The 17,899-nt window shown below is 38.5% G+C and overlaps 2 protein-coding genes across 2 annotated transcripts; one reads left to right on the top strand and one right to left on the bottom strand.

The window, feature by feature from the left end:
* Nucleotides 1-326: 326 nt before the first annotated feature.
* On the top strand, nucleotides 327-5,439 carry OSGEPL1 (O-sialoglycoprotein endopeptidase-like 1). The gene is made up of 7 exons (XM_009073328.1): nucleotides 327-549; nucleotides 1,182-1,569; nucleotides 2,668-2,872; nucleotides 2,954-3,102; nucleotides 3,926-4,056; nucleotides 4,200-4,271; nucleotides 5,349-5,439. The coding sequence occupies exons 1-7, from the start codon at nucleotides 338-340 to the stop codon at nucleotides 5,437-5,439; spliced, it is 1,248 nt and encodes a 415-aa protein (XP_009071576.1). The 5' UTR covers nucleotides 327-337.
* A 5,878-nt stretch (nucleotides 5,440-11,317) lies between these two features.
* On the bottom strand, nucleotides 11,318-17,481 carry ASNSD1 (asparagine synthetase domain containing 1). Its single transcript, XM_009073317.1, has 5 exons — nucleotides 17,428-17,481; nucleotides 16,865-16,940; nucleotides 14,499-16,073; nucleotides 12,687-12,868; nucleotides 11,318-11,595 (listed from the first exon to the last, which is right to left on the bottom strand). Exons 3-5 carry the CDS (start codon nucleotides 15,978-15,980, stop codon nucleotides 11,334-11,336), a joined length of 1,926 nt encoding a protein of 641 aa, XP_009071565.1. The 5' UTR covers nucleotides 15,981-16,073; nucleotides 16,865-16,940; nucleotides 17,428-17,481; the 3' UTR covers nucleotides 11,318-11,333.
* Between the last annotated feature and the right edge of the window lie 418 nt (nucleotides 17,482-17,899).

The following is a 17,899-nucleotide window of genomic DNA, read 5'->3' as shown; positions in this document are numbered from 1 at the left end:
GCGCCGAGGCCTGCAGAGGATGGAGGTGATTCCGTGCCCGTGAAACGGCGACAGGGCCGTGCGCTGTGTCCCGCCCGCAGCGCTGCACTGCGAGCCTGGCGGGGAGCTCCCTCCATCTTCCAGGTAAAACAAACACGTTAGCTCCCAGCGCTTTCTTTTTCTCCTCCTTAGGGTCTTGAATATCATGTGCCGTCACTTCTAAATACTCAGCGAAAGTAATACTCGTCACTCACCACCTCTTCAGAAACTCCAAGCAGCACACGTGCTTGAAAACCCTTTGGTGGTAATAAACTGTACAGTTCTCTTCTAGCCATAACCACCAGATAGATTTTAAGTCATGAACAGCCTTGCCAAAAGCCTTTTGAAGTCAGTGAGACGCGGCAGGAGTGCGCGGCTGAGGAGCAGCTCTGCTGGCTCTGGGGAGCAGCGTGCGCGGAGCTTGGTGCTGGGGATAGAGACGAGCTGCGATGACACGGGCGCTGCCGTGGTGGATGATGCTGGCTGTGTGCTGGGAGAAGCGCTGCACTGCCAGAACCAAGTCCATTTACAGTAAGAATAGACTTCCCGAGGCTTTTGCCTTAATAATGGTTTTATTGTTGCTTGTAATATCATCTGTATTAAAGTCTTCCCTGCAGCATAAAATCAGTAAGGAGTGGGGAGGTGTGGAGATGTAAAGGTATCCCTTGGGTCACAGCACATACTGCGGTAATACTAAAGAGGGGGGAAGAAATGCTGTGCTTTAACAAGTTTCCTCCAGTATTTTCTTGCAGAAGGAGACAATTACTTCTCCAGCTTGAATTAAAGATGAAATCATCATTACTGTTAAAACCACCAAATGTCTCAATGTTTTTAAGGGAAAATTCATCAACTATAAGCATTGGTGGCGAAGAACATGAAGTGACAAGTGAGAGGGTTGTGAATATTAAGTGACAGATGTTTTGGAACAGTGTTGAAATACACTTAAGAAGCATCTGTACCAAAAAGGGCAAGTCACATCCTTTTCTGACCTCCCAGTGATAATTATGCTCTCTTCAGTGCCCTTTACACTAAACAAGGCATATGAGAATGCACTAAGGAAACAGACAGGAAAAGCCAAGGTTAAGAGGTGCCTGAAAACTATTTTTATGCCTTTGTATCTGCTGTGAAATTCCAATGTAATGTAGTTCTTTGGTTTCTACTAGAACAGGTGGAATAATTCCTGTGGTGGCACAGCGACTTCACAGAGAAAACATTGAGCAAGTGGTACAAGAGGCACTTCGTGTCAGTGGTGTTTCTGTACCTGAGCTTTCAGCTATTGCAACTACAGTGAAACCTGGACTGGCACTGAGCCTTGGGGTGGGGCTGCAGTACAGCCTGAGCTTGGTCAACAGGTACCAGAAGCCCTTCATACCCATCCATCACATGGAGGCTCATGCACTGACCATCAGGCTCACACATCATCTGGATTTTCCCTTCTTGGTTCTTTTACTCTCTGGAGGCCACTGCCTCTTGGCAGTAGCACAAGGAGTTTCAGATTTCCTTCTGCTTGGACAGTCCATAGATATTGCACCAGGTGACATGCTGGATAAGGTAATATTTCCATACAGAAGTAAACCTAGTTTTTTCCTCCTTTTTATTGCATTTATACCACATAATGGTAGTAGTATCATCAACCTGACAACAGTTTTACTTAACTTTTTTTTTCTGTTTTGAATTATCATAGATTCAAGACACAAGAGGCTGTTAAAAATCATAGAATCATTGAATATTAAGGGGTTGGAATGGACCTTAGAGATCATCCAGTGCCAACCCTCTGCCCTGGGAGGGACACCTCCCACCAGACCAGGCTGCTCAAGGCTTTATCCAGCCTGGCCTTGAACACTGCCAGGGTTGGGGCAGCCACAGCCTCACTGGGCAACCTGTGCCAGTGTCTCACCACCCTCACAGGAAAAAACTCCTTCCTAGCATCCAAATTTTCCTCTTTCAATGTACACGTAACAGTAACTGTAAAATATGTACATGAATTATGTTTCAGCAAATAACCAAAACTGGTGTTGGAAGTTACATTGCCACCAATAATACAAATTGTATGAATTTGAGAAGATGGATATTTTAAAGGATGCTGTCACGTTTAAAACACTACCTATTAAGCCATTTCTTACTAATCTTATTTTTTCCAGTTTGGAAAGCCTGCTTTGGCTTTCAGAATCTTAAGTTTTCTGAGTCACTGAGTACAGTCTGTAAAACCAGTTACTTAAGGTTTTGGTCTCGTGCACAATCAGAGTTTGAAAACAGTGTTTGTGTGTACTAATTAAAAAACTGGGGAAGTGAGTGGAATCAGAAAGGGAATTGTCAAAGGTTGAAACCAGATTTGTTCCTCTTTCTCTGGTAATAATGTATTGGAATCTCTGTGTGTTTCCTGTAGCTTAAAAATGGACTAACTAATGTTTCCTGCAAAATCTGGTGTTCCTCATGTTTGCCCCAATTGTACTAAAACTGCATTTCTAAATACTCCAGGAAAAAAACCAAACCCAGCTGCTGTTCCATCTTGTCCTTACTGTGCCCTGTTTGCAAGTTCACATTGGGTTGGATTTTGTGCAGTTTTACTCCATGGACAACAATACAGAGCTGCAGCTACACGAATTTATTCAGCTTGTATTCTGAGTCTGTTGTTTATTACCTCCTTAGGTAGCAAGAAGACTGTCTTTAAGAAAGCACCCAGAGTGCCAGAGCATGGCTGGGGGGAAGGCAATAGAGCACCTGGCTCAGAGTGGGGACCTGGAACGGCTCACGCTGCCACTGCCCATGAAACAGTATCGGAACTGCAACTTCTCCTTCTGTGGGATGCAGAACCTTGTCAATAATGCCATTGCACACAAAGAAAAGGAAGAAGGTATTGTTAAACAGTCAGATCTAAACCATGTTTTTGATGACCTGTACTCAGGAAAACCCCCTTGATTGTACATTTTTATAGGTATCCAAGAAGGTGAGATCCTGTCCTGTGCTCAGGATATTGCTGCTGCAACTCAGCATGCAGTGGCTGTTCATATCATCCAGAAGACATACCGAGCCATGCTCTTCTGCATTAAAAACAGCATATTACCATCAAAAAATGCAGCCTTGGTGGGTAGACTTTGTTTTCCTTTTTATATTTGGCTCTATAACATCATTTGAAGATGCAGATGCCTTGTACTTTCTATCTAGACAGGTGAGGAAGATCTCAGTATCTGTTATATTGTTAAAATACCAGGATTGAAGTAATAGTCATGTAAATATTTACAGTGAAATCTTTCATAGTTGGGTGTTAAGCTACAAAGAGATTTTCTTACCATCTGATTGACCTTCCATAACAATTCAGGACACATAATTTGACCATGTGCTCCCCAACACTTGACAGCTGTTCTAGTTAGAATAGGAATTGTTTGGGATGAAAGGGACCTTAAAGATCATCCAGTACCAACCCTCCTGCCACAGGCAGGGACACCTTCCACTAGGCTGACTTGCTTTTATTCAGGAATGTCTTTAAGCATAATAAACTCACTTAGCATACTCTTTTCTGATTTGTTTTAATCTTCAAATGCATCATTTATGGCTGTCTTCAGAACTACATGTGATAACCTTTGAACAGAATGTTACTCAACTGAGTGTGATCTGTCACTACTTTTGTTCCACAGGCAGGGACACCTTCCACTAGGCTGACTTGCTTTTATTCAGGAATGTCTTTAAGCATAATAAACTCACTTAGCATACTCTTTTCTGATTTGTTTTAATCTTCAAATGCATCATTTATGGCTGTCTTCAGAACTACATGTGATAACCTTTGAACAGAATGTTACTCAACTGAGTGTGATCTGTCACTACTTTTGTTCCTCTAGGTATCTCAACTGAGTGTGATCTGTCACTACTTCGGAGTCAATGTGTTTTTTCTCTTTGAAACTGCTGTCAGGTTGTCTCAGGAGGAGTTGCAAGTAACCAGTATATCCGAAAAGGTCTACAGAATTTGGCAGATGCCAATGATTTTGCCTTTCTGTGTCCTCCTCCAAGACTGTGCACTGACAACGGCATTATGATCGCATGGTAATGGTTGTTTCTCTTTGCATGTGTTTCTAGAGTGTTCTTTAAAAGTTGGCATCAGAATCAAGATCTTATTTCTGGTGACTGAGTCATGTGCAGGTATTCAGAGTTATGACATACTTTGACGTTATTGCTTTCTGGCTCAGGAATGGCATTGAGAGATTACGTGCAGGACTTGGTGTTCTACACAGCACTGATGGAATCCGCTATGAACCCAAGTAAGTGCTCTGTTCACAGGCTGTTTCTTCACTATTCACTGTGGTCATGGAAAGGAGCTCACACTGAAAAGTGGCAGAAGCTGATGAGGAGTGTCTTTGCAGCACATAGAAGTTTTAAGTTACCAGCCTTACCTTTTCAGTGTAGTTGTGAACATACAAGTGTTAAGTCATTTTTCAATATAGTTGTGAAATACAAAGGATCATGGCTGGCATTTATGTTTGGTTTGGCTCAGAAACTTAAATCACCATCCATCATAGCAGTTCTATGTGTTTTCCTGCTGCCAGTGTAGGACAGGAAAACTGGAGCCAGTTAAGCTCCCCTAGCCTCCTGCCCACTATAGACATAAATGTGCTCCAAGTCCAACTGTGTATGCACAATGAGCAGTCAGTTAAAAATAACTCAGCATATAACATCTGATAATATTTTATTTTAACTGATAAGACTAATTTTTTTAATGACTTGTCAGATAACTTGTGTTCTGTGGATTTAAATAGATCCTACGCTAAGGACAAACAAAATTCTAATATTTCAAAAGTACCAGCTGGTCTGAAACTTGGGGAGTTTTTTCAGGCTTTTTCCATTTTCAGGAAAACAGACTTGGACAGTCTCAATACAAAAAGTATTACAGTTTTCACATGAAAAACTACAAAATACTCTTCATCAAAAACAACTTGCTGTATACATTTAAGTGAATAAAATACTCAATTTGATTTGCTGTAGACATTATTTAAGATTATCATAGGAAGAGATACCTGTGAATCTCTAGTGTCTTGCATTCATCAGCAAGATGTAAAATTATCAACTAAAATCAGAATCTAAATAAAATGATGTCCTTAAAGATGGATTTGAAATCACAGCTGTGTTTCCTGAGTTTGGAATGGCTACAACTGCAAGTATTAAGTGTAAAGATGCTTCTAGCTACAGCTTCAGATGGACCATTTTACTGGTCACACAGTGATGTGCAGAAATCCTGTGCCTGCCATACTAATTGTGACAAAGGTCTGTGAAGCTGTACATCTGTGTGGGATGGCAATGATGATGTTTTTTTCTAACAAATGCTTAATTTTGTTTTTTAGAGCTCCCCTTGGAATCGATATTTCAAAAAGAGTCGAAGAAGATTCCATCAAGGTGCCAAGATTAAAAGAGATAAGATGGTTGGCAACTTAAAAAGGAACTTAGTGAAGCAAATGCAACTCTCAATTGTTCAATAAAAACTGTTTCAGTGCTGTTATGTTCACTGGCAGTACTTGGTTTACACGTGTTGAAAATCCCTTGTCAGAGAAACAAATGCTGTGTGTTACCACCAAAGTGATTCCAGTTACTATTCCACAACTCAGTGTTCTAGGTATTAAAACAACCGACAAAAAAAATTCAAAGTGCACTTTCTAATAAATACAAACTCACACCAATGAAAATACCTCAATTGTTTACACTTTGTAACTTATAATAAAGTTTATATATTTGTAATACATAATTTATCAATATAATTAATAATAAACTTTATAATTTACACTACGCATTAAAAGACATCATAACTTCCATGACTGAAAAGTTACAGAGAAAGAACCTGTGCAAGCACAGATTTTCAGGAAGATCTCAGTGTCTTTCCTAGGCCAGTGCAACTGACTTTCAGCAGTACCTGCTTTTCTGCTGCTGGTGTCAGCAGCCTGTTCTTCCTTACACAAATGTACAATTACGGGGTATAGAGCTAATGCCTATTAATGTTCTCTTTTTTTATAAGCAGTTCAGTAAAGCTAAATCACAGTGTCAGCTGTTAAGCTGCACATTCTAAGTTCTGGTGTGAATAATGTGTTATTTGACCCTGCTTTTTGCTAATCAGTATAATATACTATTATTATTCCACTATTATTCATTGCAAGGGTATTTACTGGAATAAATAGTTCAAATATTAGCACCATTTCAATAAGAGTTTTTGAATTCCTAATGCACATGTTTAAGATTGTAAAATAAACTTGCTGATCTTGGAGGTCTCCTCCAACCTTGATTCTGATGCTAAGATTACCTCCATTTGAGTACAAATAAGTAATTGGGATTTGTGGAAGAGTAATAAACAAACAGGTTGCCTGGTTGGGCTTTTTTTGCTAACTGGAGGGCAAGATGTAACAACATGGGGATGTGTGTTATTTTTACTCCAATACTTCATTTTTTGGGAGGTTAAGATTCCTTATTGAACAGAAAGCACTGGAAGAGTACATGGTATTTGCACTTCATTACACAGCATTTCTGCAGTCTCATTTTCATGTAGATAAACAAGTAGTTTATCTTTTGGTAATTTATCTGCATTATCTTCTTGGGAAAGCAATAAAAGTCCTTTAATAAACGTAAATATCCCAGTTCCTAGGCCCTATCAAGTAGGATGATTATCCATGTGCTTTGCTGATTTCAACATAGCTGACAGACTGGAATTTGTGAAATGAACAAAAACACTTCATACATAGCTATTATATTTATCTCACCTCCATTAAATGTTTGAGACTTTACACAGCAAATAATGATTCTTTTGCTTTAAATTCAACTACTTAAAGGTCTTCCAAAACAAATAAACAGGAGATGCCCCAAGTAATTATAGGAGAGACCTTCTGTAGTATTTGAGTGGAGATGTCTTGTAGCAAGGAATTAGAAATGCTATTATGACAGTTTTCTAGCCTAGCTCAACAAATCAAATAAAACAGATAACACAATTGGTTGAAAATCTGGTGCTCAGTAAGGAGTTATTGATGGCCTCCTGATGAACTGTTGGCGTAGTGCATACAAGGTCTTAAAAAGTTTGCTTCAATGTCTTGTTCTGAACATTCTTTTTGTAACTGAAAAATGAAAGCACAAAATGAAGTAGTGAAAATTGCAGGTTATAGCATTCTGAAAGCAGCTGCTAACACTCCTGAAAACCTACTTACAATATGATGACCTCTCGTTTTGGAAAAAATCAGTAGCCTAGGAGTACACTTCAAGCAAATACAAAATACCAGCTGGGAATAAGGAGGTGGATTTGTAGGGCTGGAATGGAAGCAAATCTAGTATGATCAACAATAGTGTTGCAAGAGGCACATATTTGGGTTTTATTACAGGCATAACACTTAAGAGACAAGAAACACAGGGTTGGGTTTTTTACTGTGGTATGAGGCTGACTGAAACAAGGAAGGTGATACACCAAACAACTCAGTCTATTAAAATGTGCTATAAAACCAGTGTTTACTTGTTCTTCACTGCGGGAAGGATTACTTAGCGTAATTTGCAGGAAAAGCTTAAACAACTGTTAGCAAAAGCTTTCTTGAGTGAGGAAGCAATGGAGAATGTTACCTATTGAAACACATTCCTCAACCACTGCATGTTATGCATTAAAGTAACTGTTAAAATGCTCTGCAAGTATTTCATTCTTCACTCAAAACAAGACTGTAAACTGGATGATCCCTGGAGATCCCTTGTGTAACATATGCAATACATACACTGTGTCCTCATTGCTTGTTAACCTTCTGGATGTTGCTAAACCCCAGAGACTGTAATCACTTTATATCACTCCAGGAGTCATTTTGGCTTGAAAGTATATTCAGTAACAGTCAAACAACTGGTAGGATTTTAAACAAAAAAAATTTAATCTTGAAATAGTCTTCATGAAATACATTTCAGTCTTAGAATAATACAACTGAAAACATTTACTTGGAATTTAACATACAAGACATGCAAGACAAGCAGTTTTATTTCATGAAGTAATACAATTCCTGCCTCCTGTAGGGCATTTTAGTTTTATAGCTATCAAATATGGGAATTAAAAAAACCTGTAACCATAGTCTCTGCTTGTTGACAATTTAAACCCTGCTTTTATAGTACTTTTGCAACATTATTTTCACATGCTTGAATTCAAAGCATTGAAGAAACTGAGTTCTTACACTGAGGAACAGTGATATTTTTAAGTTGTTTCTACAGAACTGTTGCATTATTTCCAGAAAAATTAACTGCAGTATATAAAATAAATGGTTGCACAGCATTTAGCCAGCAACCCTGTATGTTGCCAGCAACTGTAATATATATACAGAATTTAAACTAGTATTTGATAGTGTCATAAAAAGCTGTTAAAAATAAATTTAAAAATTAAACTGGAATCAAAGTACATTTTATTAAAGCTATAAAAATCTTTATACCTCTCAAACCTTCATAAGATACTCAGCAATTTCCATTCAGTAAATGACAATCTGAACTCAGAACTAAAGACTATTAATATAGTCTCTATCTTACTGTTCACATTCCTTACCTCTTACCATCAAGTTCTGTCACTGGAATGGGGTAATGTTGTCTACTTGGCATATCCATGACAAACAACTGAGCCTTACAGCCTGATACCTATGAGAAAACAGTCACTGGATCAGCTCTAAGGATTGCTTAGGTCAATACCTAACTGCTAACATCCATGAAATGATGCAGAGAATTGCACCAATGATCAGCAAACACAGAAACTCAAGTACAGTTATTTCCTTTCATGCTTAGAAGTGTTTTGCCTCTTTTATCTTGACCATTTGTGCACATCATGGCAAGAAAAGCATCTCTCAGGGAATAGGTTATACCTTCCCTGGCCAATCTGTTTGGAGCATTCCTCAGACTACCCTAATGCCACCTAAGAGCTATGCTGCTTTTTGGGGATGTTGTCCTTGTGATTGAGGTGTCATGTGCCAGTTTGGACAGATCAGGGTTAGCAGCAAATACTCTTCTATTACAGTCATTTGAGAAATAATCACTGCAGTCTGTATGAGCCTGATCTGTAAGAACTCGGATAACCATGCACCAACAGAGCCTGCACAAACCTAGGAACTGTGAAGCATTTTCCCTTCTCTCTGATGCTAATTTGAACAAAGTACAATCTTCTCTCCTAGTTTATCAGCTGTAATAACACACACATACATTACAACACAGACAGCAAACTATAATCATGATCCCTAAGGAAACAGCCTTTACTGATGGACCTAAGGACACTCATTCTGTGCATATTCAAAGCGTTGACATTTGAAACTTGGTCAAAAAAAAAACCAAATAGTGGCAATTCTCCTTCAGTTTTAGCTTCACAGGATATTAAAAAAGGGGGATTTTCTTTTCTTCTAGAAGTAGCAATACAATAGTAGCTTAAAGCACTAGATTTATTTTAGCATTTAATATATAAAAGATATCATTTAAATATATAAAAATCTACAAGATATATCTAGAAGATATAAAAATATCAATGTCAAATTTGAATTAAATTAGTAAGTTTATGGTTTTCTTACTAGAATATGGCTGAAGATGTTTACTTACATTTGGGATTTTCATCTTCTTTTTAAATCCCAGTAAAAATGGAATGAAGTACAGAATCTGATTTCAATACATAAAGCATTTTAATGTATCTTATTTTTTTTCTCCCCTTCCCTACTGGAACCAAACATTTGGTCAAGAAACTCTACAAGTAATGGTAAGTGGACTATAAATAAAAACAATAAATTTCTTATGAATCACTGGACAACTGGAAAAGTTTGTTATCACCAAATTCTATGGTTTCTTTTTACAACTACTACCTGGAATTATTTGGAAGCATTCCAAAATTATTTCTCACACTTCTCTAAGTATCAGAGGCCTCCTAATTTGGGATAGGCAGTATTTGTCTGGGTAAAAATGCACAACTTCCTTTCTTAGTATCCTAAGTGACACATAACTTCTGGGAACACTCCAACACCATTGCACAGGCAACAAATAATGAACAGTAGTTGCATTTCATCAGCCTGGTGATCCTCTTGGTCCAGTCTCCACCTGCTTTACAGCATGATGCAAGAACTCTTGCAAACATCTCAGGGCAAGGTACTATGGACTCAGTCTTCATCAGAGCACCAGTGAGAAATCTGTCGCTGTTTTGCAGCAGTGTAAAACTTAAGGGGATTTCAGTAAATCTTTCTTTACAGACTTGAGAAATTATATTGAAAATACAGCTATAGTTTGCAGGAATAGATATATTTTGCTTTGTATGAAAATTGATTTTTTTCCCTGCTATCATTTTTCCATTTTTTATTTAATTGGCCAAACATAAAAACCAAAACTGTAAGGCAACATGTTGAGTACTAAGCTTCAACCTTACCCAAACCACTGGAGAGCATATATCCAGCTTTTTTTACATTAACTTTGTGATCTTTCCATACAAAATTAGAAAGACAAGCTAACTCAGGCTTCCCTTCAGAGGAAGCTCAGACCCAATTTCTGTTTCAACCCCACGATTGCATCCACACATTCACCTACAGTGTCTCTTGTTTTTTTAAGGGAGATTTTTTTATTTGTTTAAAAGATATCATACTTGAAGTACACAATGGGAACTTTGCAACTTTAAGCAGCAGAGCTAAAGCTAAGAAAGACGTTAAGCTCGGGAGTCAACAAGGGACAAAGAACACCCTAGAGGGAGCTCCTCAGTTTCTCTGGAAGCACAGGGAGCCCCAGGCTGGGGATTGCTGACTAACCCATCCCTGCAGAACTGGCCAAGGACTGGGAGGCTGTACAGGACAGCCCCAAAACACTCAGGCTGTGTGTGGGATGTCTGTTTTCCTCAAGTAATGAACGGGCAAGCAGGATGCTTCAAGGGCAGATCTCCAAGAGGCCAACGAGACCCTCAGCTCTTTTTGGCTCTGGCAACCCAGACCAGCTCCTCCCCATGCCCTCCCTTTCAGAACCTTACCTCCAACCCCCTCCTAAAGCACAGCTGCAAGACTAGACTTGTTCTACCACAGAGTCATGTACTGAATTCAGTATATGTGCCAGGTTGGACAGATTCAATGTGCTTTTGGCAACGCTGACATCAGCTAGGAAGGGTGGAAAAGCCAACTCTGGCCATCCTCTCTTCCCCAGAGCCCAGCATTCTCTTCTCTCAAGGATGCACTCATAGTGAGCCTCTAGTACAAATACTGTACTTTGTGTATTGTTTATATGCATTACTTTGATGACAAATAATAATAGTATCCAAGTGTGTAAAAAACCAGACCAAACATTCTAAGAAAGCTCAAAAGATTTACTGAGTAAGTGCAACATCTCAAGATGCTGCTTTATAACTCATCTACTGAAAAGGACTTCAGCCTGATGCATGTGTCAGATGCTTTTTCACTGTTGCTCTCTAGTTTTGCAATCCGAGATCCAAACTGCATAGCCCTTTTGGGCACAATAGTGGAGGCTGCAAGGCCCAACTCCTTGGCCGCAAGGCGCAGAATCAACTTCTCACCGATTCCTCGAGGTAAGGTCAGCTCAGCTTTGTCTGAGATGGGCAGAGAACTGAGGAATGAAACTACATCTTCATCAAGAAAAGGAAACCTGCAAAAAAGATGGGGAAAAAACCCTTTAAAAACTTCATACAAATATTCTTGGTTTTCCTCTTTATGACTTCAGAACCTATGTCAATTCCTAACTACAGATGTACCTTAAACCTTAGTGTCACAGTATAGAGGTAATTCTCCAAAGGAGTTACACTGTCTTGTAGAAAAAAAACATAATCTATCATGTTTACACTCAGAAGCTCAGAAGTTTTCCAAAGTCAAGCAAAAAGAGTAAGAATAAGCATCCGAAACACTGAGTTTATATAAAACAGAAATCATGAAGAAACAGAAACTCCAATGCAAGAGCACATTTTAAAGTACCATTTCTCAAGGCAACTTTAAGCATTTAATGTGTGAAGCTACATTTGTCACTTTGAAACAAAAACATTTACACAACAAATTTTTACACCATTCTGAATTCTAGGCATCCATACCCAACTGCCTTGCCCATATACCACTGCCACTGTTCTTGTGCTAAACTGAAAATGTGCAAGTAAGGACAGATTTGCAAAAACACTGGTACACAGATCCCATTCTCATGCACCTGAGTGGCCTTTGCTACTGGACAACACCTAAGGAATTTTTTCCAAGTTCGTGGTAGGATGGAGAAGCAAACACAAATAAAACGACTCCAACTATTCAGGCTTAGCAGCCAGGAAATGCAGTGGATATTGACCCTGCCTTTGCTGCATGGATAGGAATACATGGATTCTATGTTATGTTGTCACTGTCCAAAGTCACTCCCCAAATAACCACACCAGAACACTTCACAGCTGTGCAGAAGACTGTTCTCCTTAAAATGATAAAACCAGCTTGATTTTGCCTATTTCAACATCTGTTGCTGCTTCTTAAAACTTCTGGATGGAAATCAAGCTGCTAAATTCCCTGAAGTAAATCTTCCACAGTACCACAGACCATTTTTAAAAAAATCAAACCCCAAAACCCCACAACACAGTACAAATGAACAAAATTGCAATAGAACTAGAGACAAATGAAACTTTAGTGTGTTTTATTAAGCTTTTTGTTGGAGAGTTAGAAACTGCATCTAACCAGCAAAACCAGTTTTGCTTCATGTTAAAACAGCACTACCTGGCTTCTTTGCCATGATCACCAATAATTCTGTCATCTCTGCCAAGATTTCTGGAAGAAATTCGATCTAACTCCATTTCAAGCTCTTTATTCAGACCCTCTAAGCCATATCTTTTGAAGCACACACGATGTCGGGAATACCCAGCAAGTTGTTCGTCTGCCCCAATTCCTGTGAGCACAACCTAAGGAAACAGAAGACAAGAAAACTTAGTATCTAGGCAAGCTGACGTGTAATAGATCTTAAATGTTTAACTGCATCTTAAGGAGAGCAACTTTTAACACACATCTTCTAAAGACATTATCTGTGATGATGGACTGTCTTACACAATGCCTGAAACAGTTCCCACCGGAAACCCGAAACAGGTTCACAATCACACCTGACAGTACACACAAACATTTCTACTGATGCAAGGCAAAAAACATCAAAATAATGTTGTGCCATCACAAATACATTAATATCTTTGAAGAATGTCTTTGTTAGTTCCTAATATAATAAACAGCATTTGTTAAACACCAACCAGCCTTCATAGAAAAAAAATTGTTGCTAAAGATTATGTGTGCCATATCTTCTAAATAGTTAGCTGAATGTACATCCATAGTGCTGCTAATTTACCAGCCCCTGGGTTAGTAACAACTGCATCAAACAAAGTAAAAATGGTTCATAATCTTCTGTCTACTCAGTAAGGGCATAAAATGTTATCAAGAGAAGAAACACATCCCATGTGGCCCATTACTGTGCCTTCAGCCAGCAGTTCACTATAAAAGTGGAAGTCTCTTAACAATCAATCAAGTGTGGTTTACTAATCTGATACCAGTTAGTGGTCAACTAATTTTTAAACTGTGCACAGCAGTAATTAGCTGATGGGGAAAATAACACTTTTGCTTTATGCTCTATTAACTCATAACCCACTTCAACATACTCTGGACCTAAGATGAATTTGTATGTTTTGCAAATCTGAGATGCACATCCTTAAGTAGATGGGTCAACTGAATCCACTGTGTTCTATTGCAGTAGTTTTTAAGCAAATTGTTGTGTTTCTTTGGGTTTCTGTTGTTGGTGCTTTATTTGTGGGTTTAGGATCTAGTAATTAGTAGACAAGTAGCAGGAGCCTCAAAATGCAAAGGCAGCAGTTGGCTTGTACATTCCTGACACGAAACAGTTCATTCTTCCCTGCACAAACCATCAGAAGTAGGGAACTGTAAAATCAGAATCAAGTCCCCAAGAAAATTAGCTAGTTACTAAAAAGATTCACTTAATATTACATAGATGAAAATAAGTTAAAAAAAGGAAAGAGCTACTTTTTGTAATTCTGCCATTCCAACAGAGTAACTACCAAAAAATGTGTGTATTATTTGTGATTTTGTCACACCAACAGCATAAATAATGCCTAAATAAGAAGACAGCAATTTTACAAGGGGTGGGATGCTGGCACAGAACAATATTACTTCATAATCCATTAACATTTATCTCTAAATTCATCAGCACATTCGGTTTGGACTGAACAGCTGTTAACCCATTACTAGAGTTGAAACACTGCAAATGATACATGATGAGTTTGTTTTTTCCTAGTCATATTGCTGCTTATCCAAGTTCTCTGAAAAGCCATACCCATCACAGGCCAAAAGCACTGAAGGCAGTTTTTAACTGTAGAAGTACACAAAGATTACAGTTACAGAACTATTCTACATCCTGTCACTGAATTTCAGCAACCTGATGAATAGTAAAACTCTCAGTTGGTTTCTTGATCAAAAGAACTGTTTTTACATTCACAGGTCAAACATAAGGCAGAAAACAACAAAAGAAATCTGTACCTTTGCAGGACTTTTATATGGTTTCAGTTCTCCCTGGTTACTAAGAAAACCTGCCCCTCTAGAAGCAAACCAAATTGCACAGCCTATGCTGTCATCCAAGACTGTATCCAGTGGATAAATTAAGTGATTAATGCGTTGGTGTCTCATGTTTTTCAGTTCCTCTAGTGTAACATTAATTTCCACAAAGTTCCAGATTCTTGAAGGGCTAATGGCTTCTAATTCCTTCAGTCCTGCCCTACCAGTGATTCTGTCAGGAACATCAAAGCAGGATAAGTGAGCACTAGTTTTAGCATCAAGATCTTGACAGCTTTCTTGAGGACAAAGCAAATCAGGTTGTACTTCATGGCTGGTATGTCTTCTAGTGGTACCCTTTTGCTTAGCTTGTTCTTTCATCATGAAAGCTACATTGAGAAGATCAATTGGCTCCTCCAAAGGCACATGTTTATCAGCAAGGGCTGCAATAACCATAGAATCAATGCCACCAGAAAAGAGCACTGCAACATGTGCTTTCTTATTAGACATGCTAGGAGCTTCCCTTGTTTTCTGACCTTGAGCTCTGATGAGAGATAGAACTCGTCTCTTGACTGCTTCACTTAAAACATCGATAAACTGATGGACTAATTTTTTCTTTTGTTCCTCTGCAAGAAATCTTTGCAGGGTTTCTACAGAAACCACATGCATATTGTTGCTAATATTAGTGCCTTGGCATTCACCCGAAGCTTCAGAAATGGTCTTATTTAAGGGGATAACTGGTGCCCTGAGACACAGCTTGGATTCATTCATCACAAGACGTACATGTTTCGCTAAGTCTTTTGACACTTGGTCACACACATCAGTGAGTATTTCATCTACTTCTTGCTTTGTGCAGCTGTACTTCCACGGAAACCATGTTAAAGACAAAGATTTAGCCGTTACACAAGCTTTGAGATCAATTTTGAAAATTCCAGAGGCTGGGACTTCTTGCCACTGGTTGCCTGAGGCAGAGTAACCAGCTACAGACGTGAGGCAGAAAGTGCTGTTGACCTCATTACTGAACTGCCAAAGCAAACTACGACGACCAAAATAATCTCTACCAAACCATAAACTGTGTTTAGATGCTTGGTAATAAATAAAAGCCCAGGGACCCTGAAGGGATGAAAAGAGTGACAAAATGTCCACTTCACTGCTGCATAACGCAAGGTGCTGAAGCATAACTTGAGTGTCATTCTCTAGCTCTCCTACGTGCACTCCATTGAAAATTTCTCCATTCCAAAGAAATATATTGTTGTTGGCATCTTCTAGAGGCTGAGGAGTCACCGGTCCCCTCATGTGAAGTACATGGCCAGAAAACAGACACTCATAAGAGAGATCAGACACAGATTTTATCAACTGTTGGCTACTGTCTGGTCCTCTTCTTTTAAGACAGCAGAGGATGTCTTGGCTAAGGAAATCATGAACAGCACATTGGCTACCGAAGGTAACAACACAACAAATGCCACACATTGCCACTTGGAATGCAGATCACCTATTTCTTGATTTTAGCCTTTTCTGCATTTTCCATGTCCTGATGTGCCTTCTTTAGTTCATCTAATGTATCTGTGTAAAAGAAAAATCACAGGAACAGTAAGGTTTTTAGTAGGTAAGTTTAAGAGTATATCTAAGAAATTAGCAACTCCAGACACTAGATCAATTGAAGAGATAAATATGAAACACTAATTAACCAAAGTGCTATGTTTGTGTTCTTTATTCCTCTTTAATTATACAAAGACTCTGACTTTTTTTCTCTCAAAGAAAGCCACACTATGACAAGGGAATGTGCAACTCTTGCCTATATAATTAGTATGATTTATACATTTGTAGCAAGAAAAGGAAACTGTCAATTAAAATGTCAACACCATTAACCCAAAGAAAAGAAAATGAAAGCAGCAATTGCTCAATGCAAAAAATAAATTTATGCCTCTAAATGTATACATTTGTAACATTTGTTCAATCATCACCACTACTATCCAGTCTCCCACCTTCATAATCCCAGATTCATCCTTTCAACTACCTTAAGACTTCTAGCTTAACTCCAGTTTAACTTGCTATTTTCTTTCTACTCATGCCGTGCCTTTTTTAGACTTCATACAGCTTCCCAAAGGACACTGAGAATAATAACTCCACTGTTCAGCAGATTTTGTGCCTTTTTCTATATCCTCAGCACTTCTCTTTTATCACATCCATGTATCAACTGTAAACACTTTCACATTTATCTGATCCAGAAAAACAAGCAGGTGTCTAAAGCCTACCTTGCATTCGATACACAGCTGGCAGCTTTTCAGTTTGATATATATACCTTTGAAATCAGCTACAAATACAGCTTTTAAATATTGAACCATTTGACTTACTTTTGCACTGAGACAGCGTTTCCGTTCGGTCTGCAAGGAAGAATATGTTGCTGTTGGGTTGCTGTTTGTAAACTCTCTGTAAAACAAAAACAACACGTCAAAGTCGAAGCCATAAACTCTGGAACCACACTGCAGTAGGAACTGGTGTAGGTCCACTGAGATATACTTCTGGTATAGAAGTGAAGGAGTACATTCTGCCCTGACAACACCAACATTCTAATACTGCACCAGCAAAAACATTTAACCAGCAACCCATGACTATTCTGCATTTCCCTTCTCCTCACACATGAGGGATCACATGCCATTTTAAAGCACATGCATACAAAAAGAAAGAATGCCTCGTGAAGTCTTCTGATCAACTCAAACATCTTAATGAAACATAAAATGGTAAAAGACCCCAGTGTTAGGCTGCATAATAATCAAACCACCTGGAGGACAAATTACTCTGAGAACAGCAGACCACATGTGTATTAAAACAAACTAGACAGCATGCTCTGATTTTGCCTTTATTCTTATTTCTCTGCTAAAATGAAACAGTCAACAGCAAATTTGTAAATACTTACCCTGTTCTTCTTCAAATTAGAAAGCTCATCAACTACAACCTTCTGCTCTTTAATCTGAAAGGCAAAAGATGCACTTGAATTAATTATTAAAAATAAACCATTATTATAATCCCAGTGGTGAGCAAGCTTAGCAATATTTTAAGACAGCGCCATACACATATAGCTGCTGTTCTGCAAACAAACCACTGAAGACAAAGTAGAAGTAAATATAAAAATTAATTACTTAAAATAACTGCTCTAGAAACAGGTCATCTTGCATGCATTGGTATTTCTCTTCCCCACAAAAGCAACCACTACTGGGAAGCCAGAGTACCTCTAGCTATTTCTAATCAGAGAGCACGTTCTTCCTCCAAAAATTAAACAGGCACACAATAAAACATCAAATAACTTTAAAAACAAAATTTAGCATAATATCAACAATAAGGCACACAATAAAACATCAAATAACTTAAAAAACCAAAATTTCATGTAA

Source organism: Acanthisitta chloris, unplaced genomic scaffold (assembly GCF_000695815.1).
Source record: "Acanthisitta chloris isolate BGI_N310 unplaced genomic scaffold, ASM69581v1 scaffold23490, whole genome shotgun sequence".
In the NCBI taxonomy this organism is placed as follows: Eukaryota; Metazoa; Chordata; class Aves; order Passeriformes; family Acanthisittidae; genus Acanthisitta; species Acanthisitta chloris.
This window is presented reverse-complemented; position numbering and strand designations above follow the sequence as displayed.

What these genes read in the sequence shown, in the direction of transcription:
- OSGEPL1 (XM_009073328.1), top strand. Translation starts at nt 338, where the DNA reads ATGAACAGCCTTGCCAAAAGCCTTTTGAAGTCAGTGAGACGCGGCAGG. An exon ending in CAGGTGACATGCTGGATAAG is followed by an intron (nt 1,570 to 2,667) that starts GTAATATTTCCA and finishes TTACCTCCTTAG; the next exon opens with GTAGCAAGAAGACTGTCTTT. An exon ending in CATCAAAAAATGCAGCCTTG is followed by an intron (nt 3,103 to 3,925) that starts GTGGGTAGACTT and finishes AACTGCTGTCAG; the next exon opens with GTTGTCTCAGGAGGAGTTGC.
- ASNSD1 (XM_009073317.1), bottom strand. Translation starts at nt 15,980, where the DNA reads ATGTGTGGCATTTGTTGTGTTGTTACCTTCGGTAGCCAATGTGCTGTT. An exon ending in CATATAAAAGTCCTGCAAAG is followed by an intron (nt 12,869 to 14,498) that starts GTACAGATTTCT and finishes CTGTTTCCTTAG; the next exon opens with GTTGTGCTCACAGGAATTGG. An exon ending in GATCATGGCAAAGAAGCCAG is followed by an intron (nt 11,596 to 12,686) that starts GTAGTGCTGTTT and finishes TCTTTTTTGCAG; the next exon opens with GTTTCCTTTTCTTGATGAAG.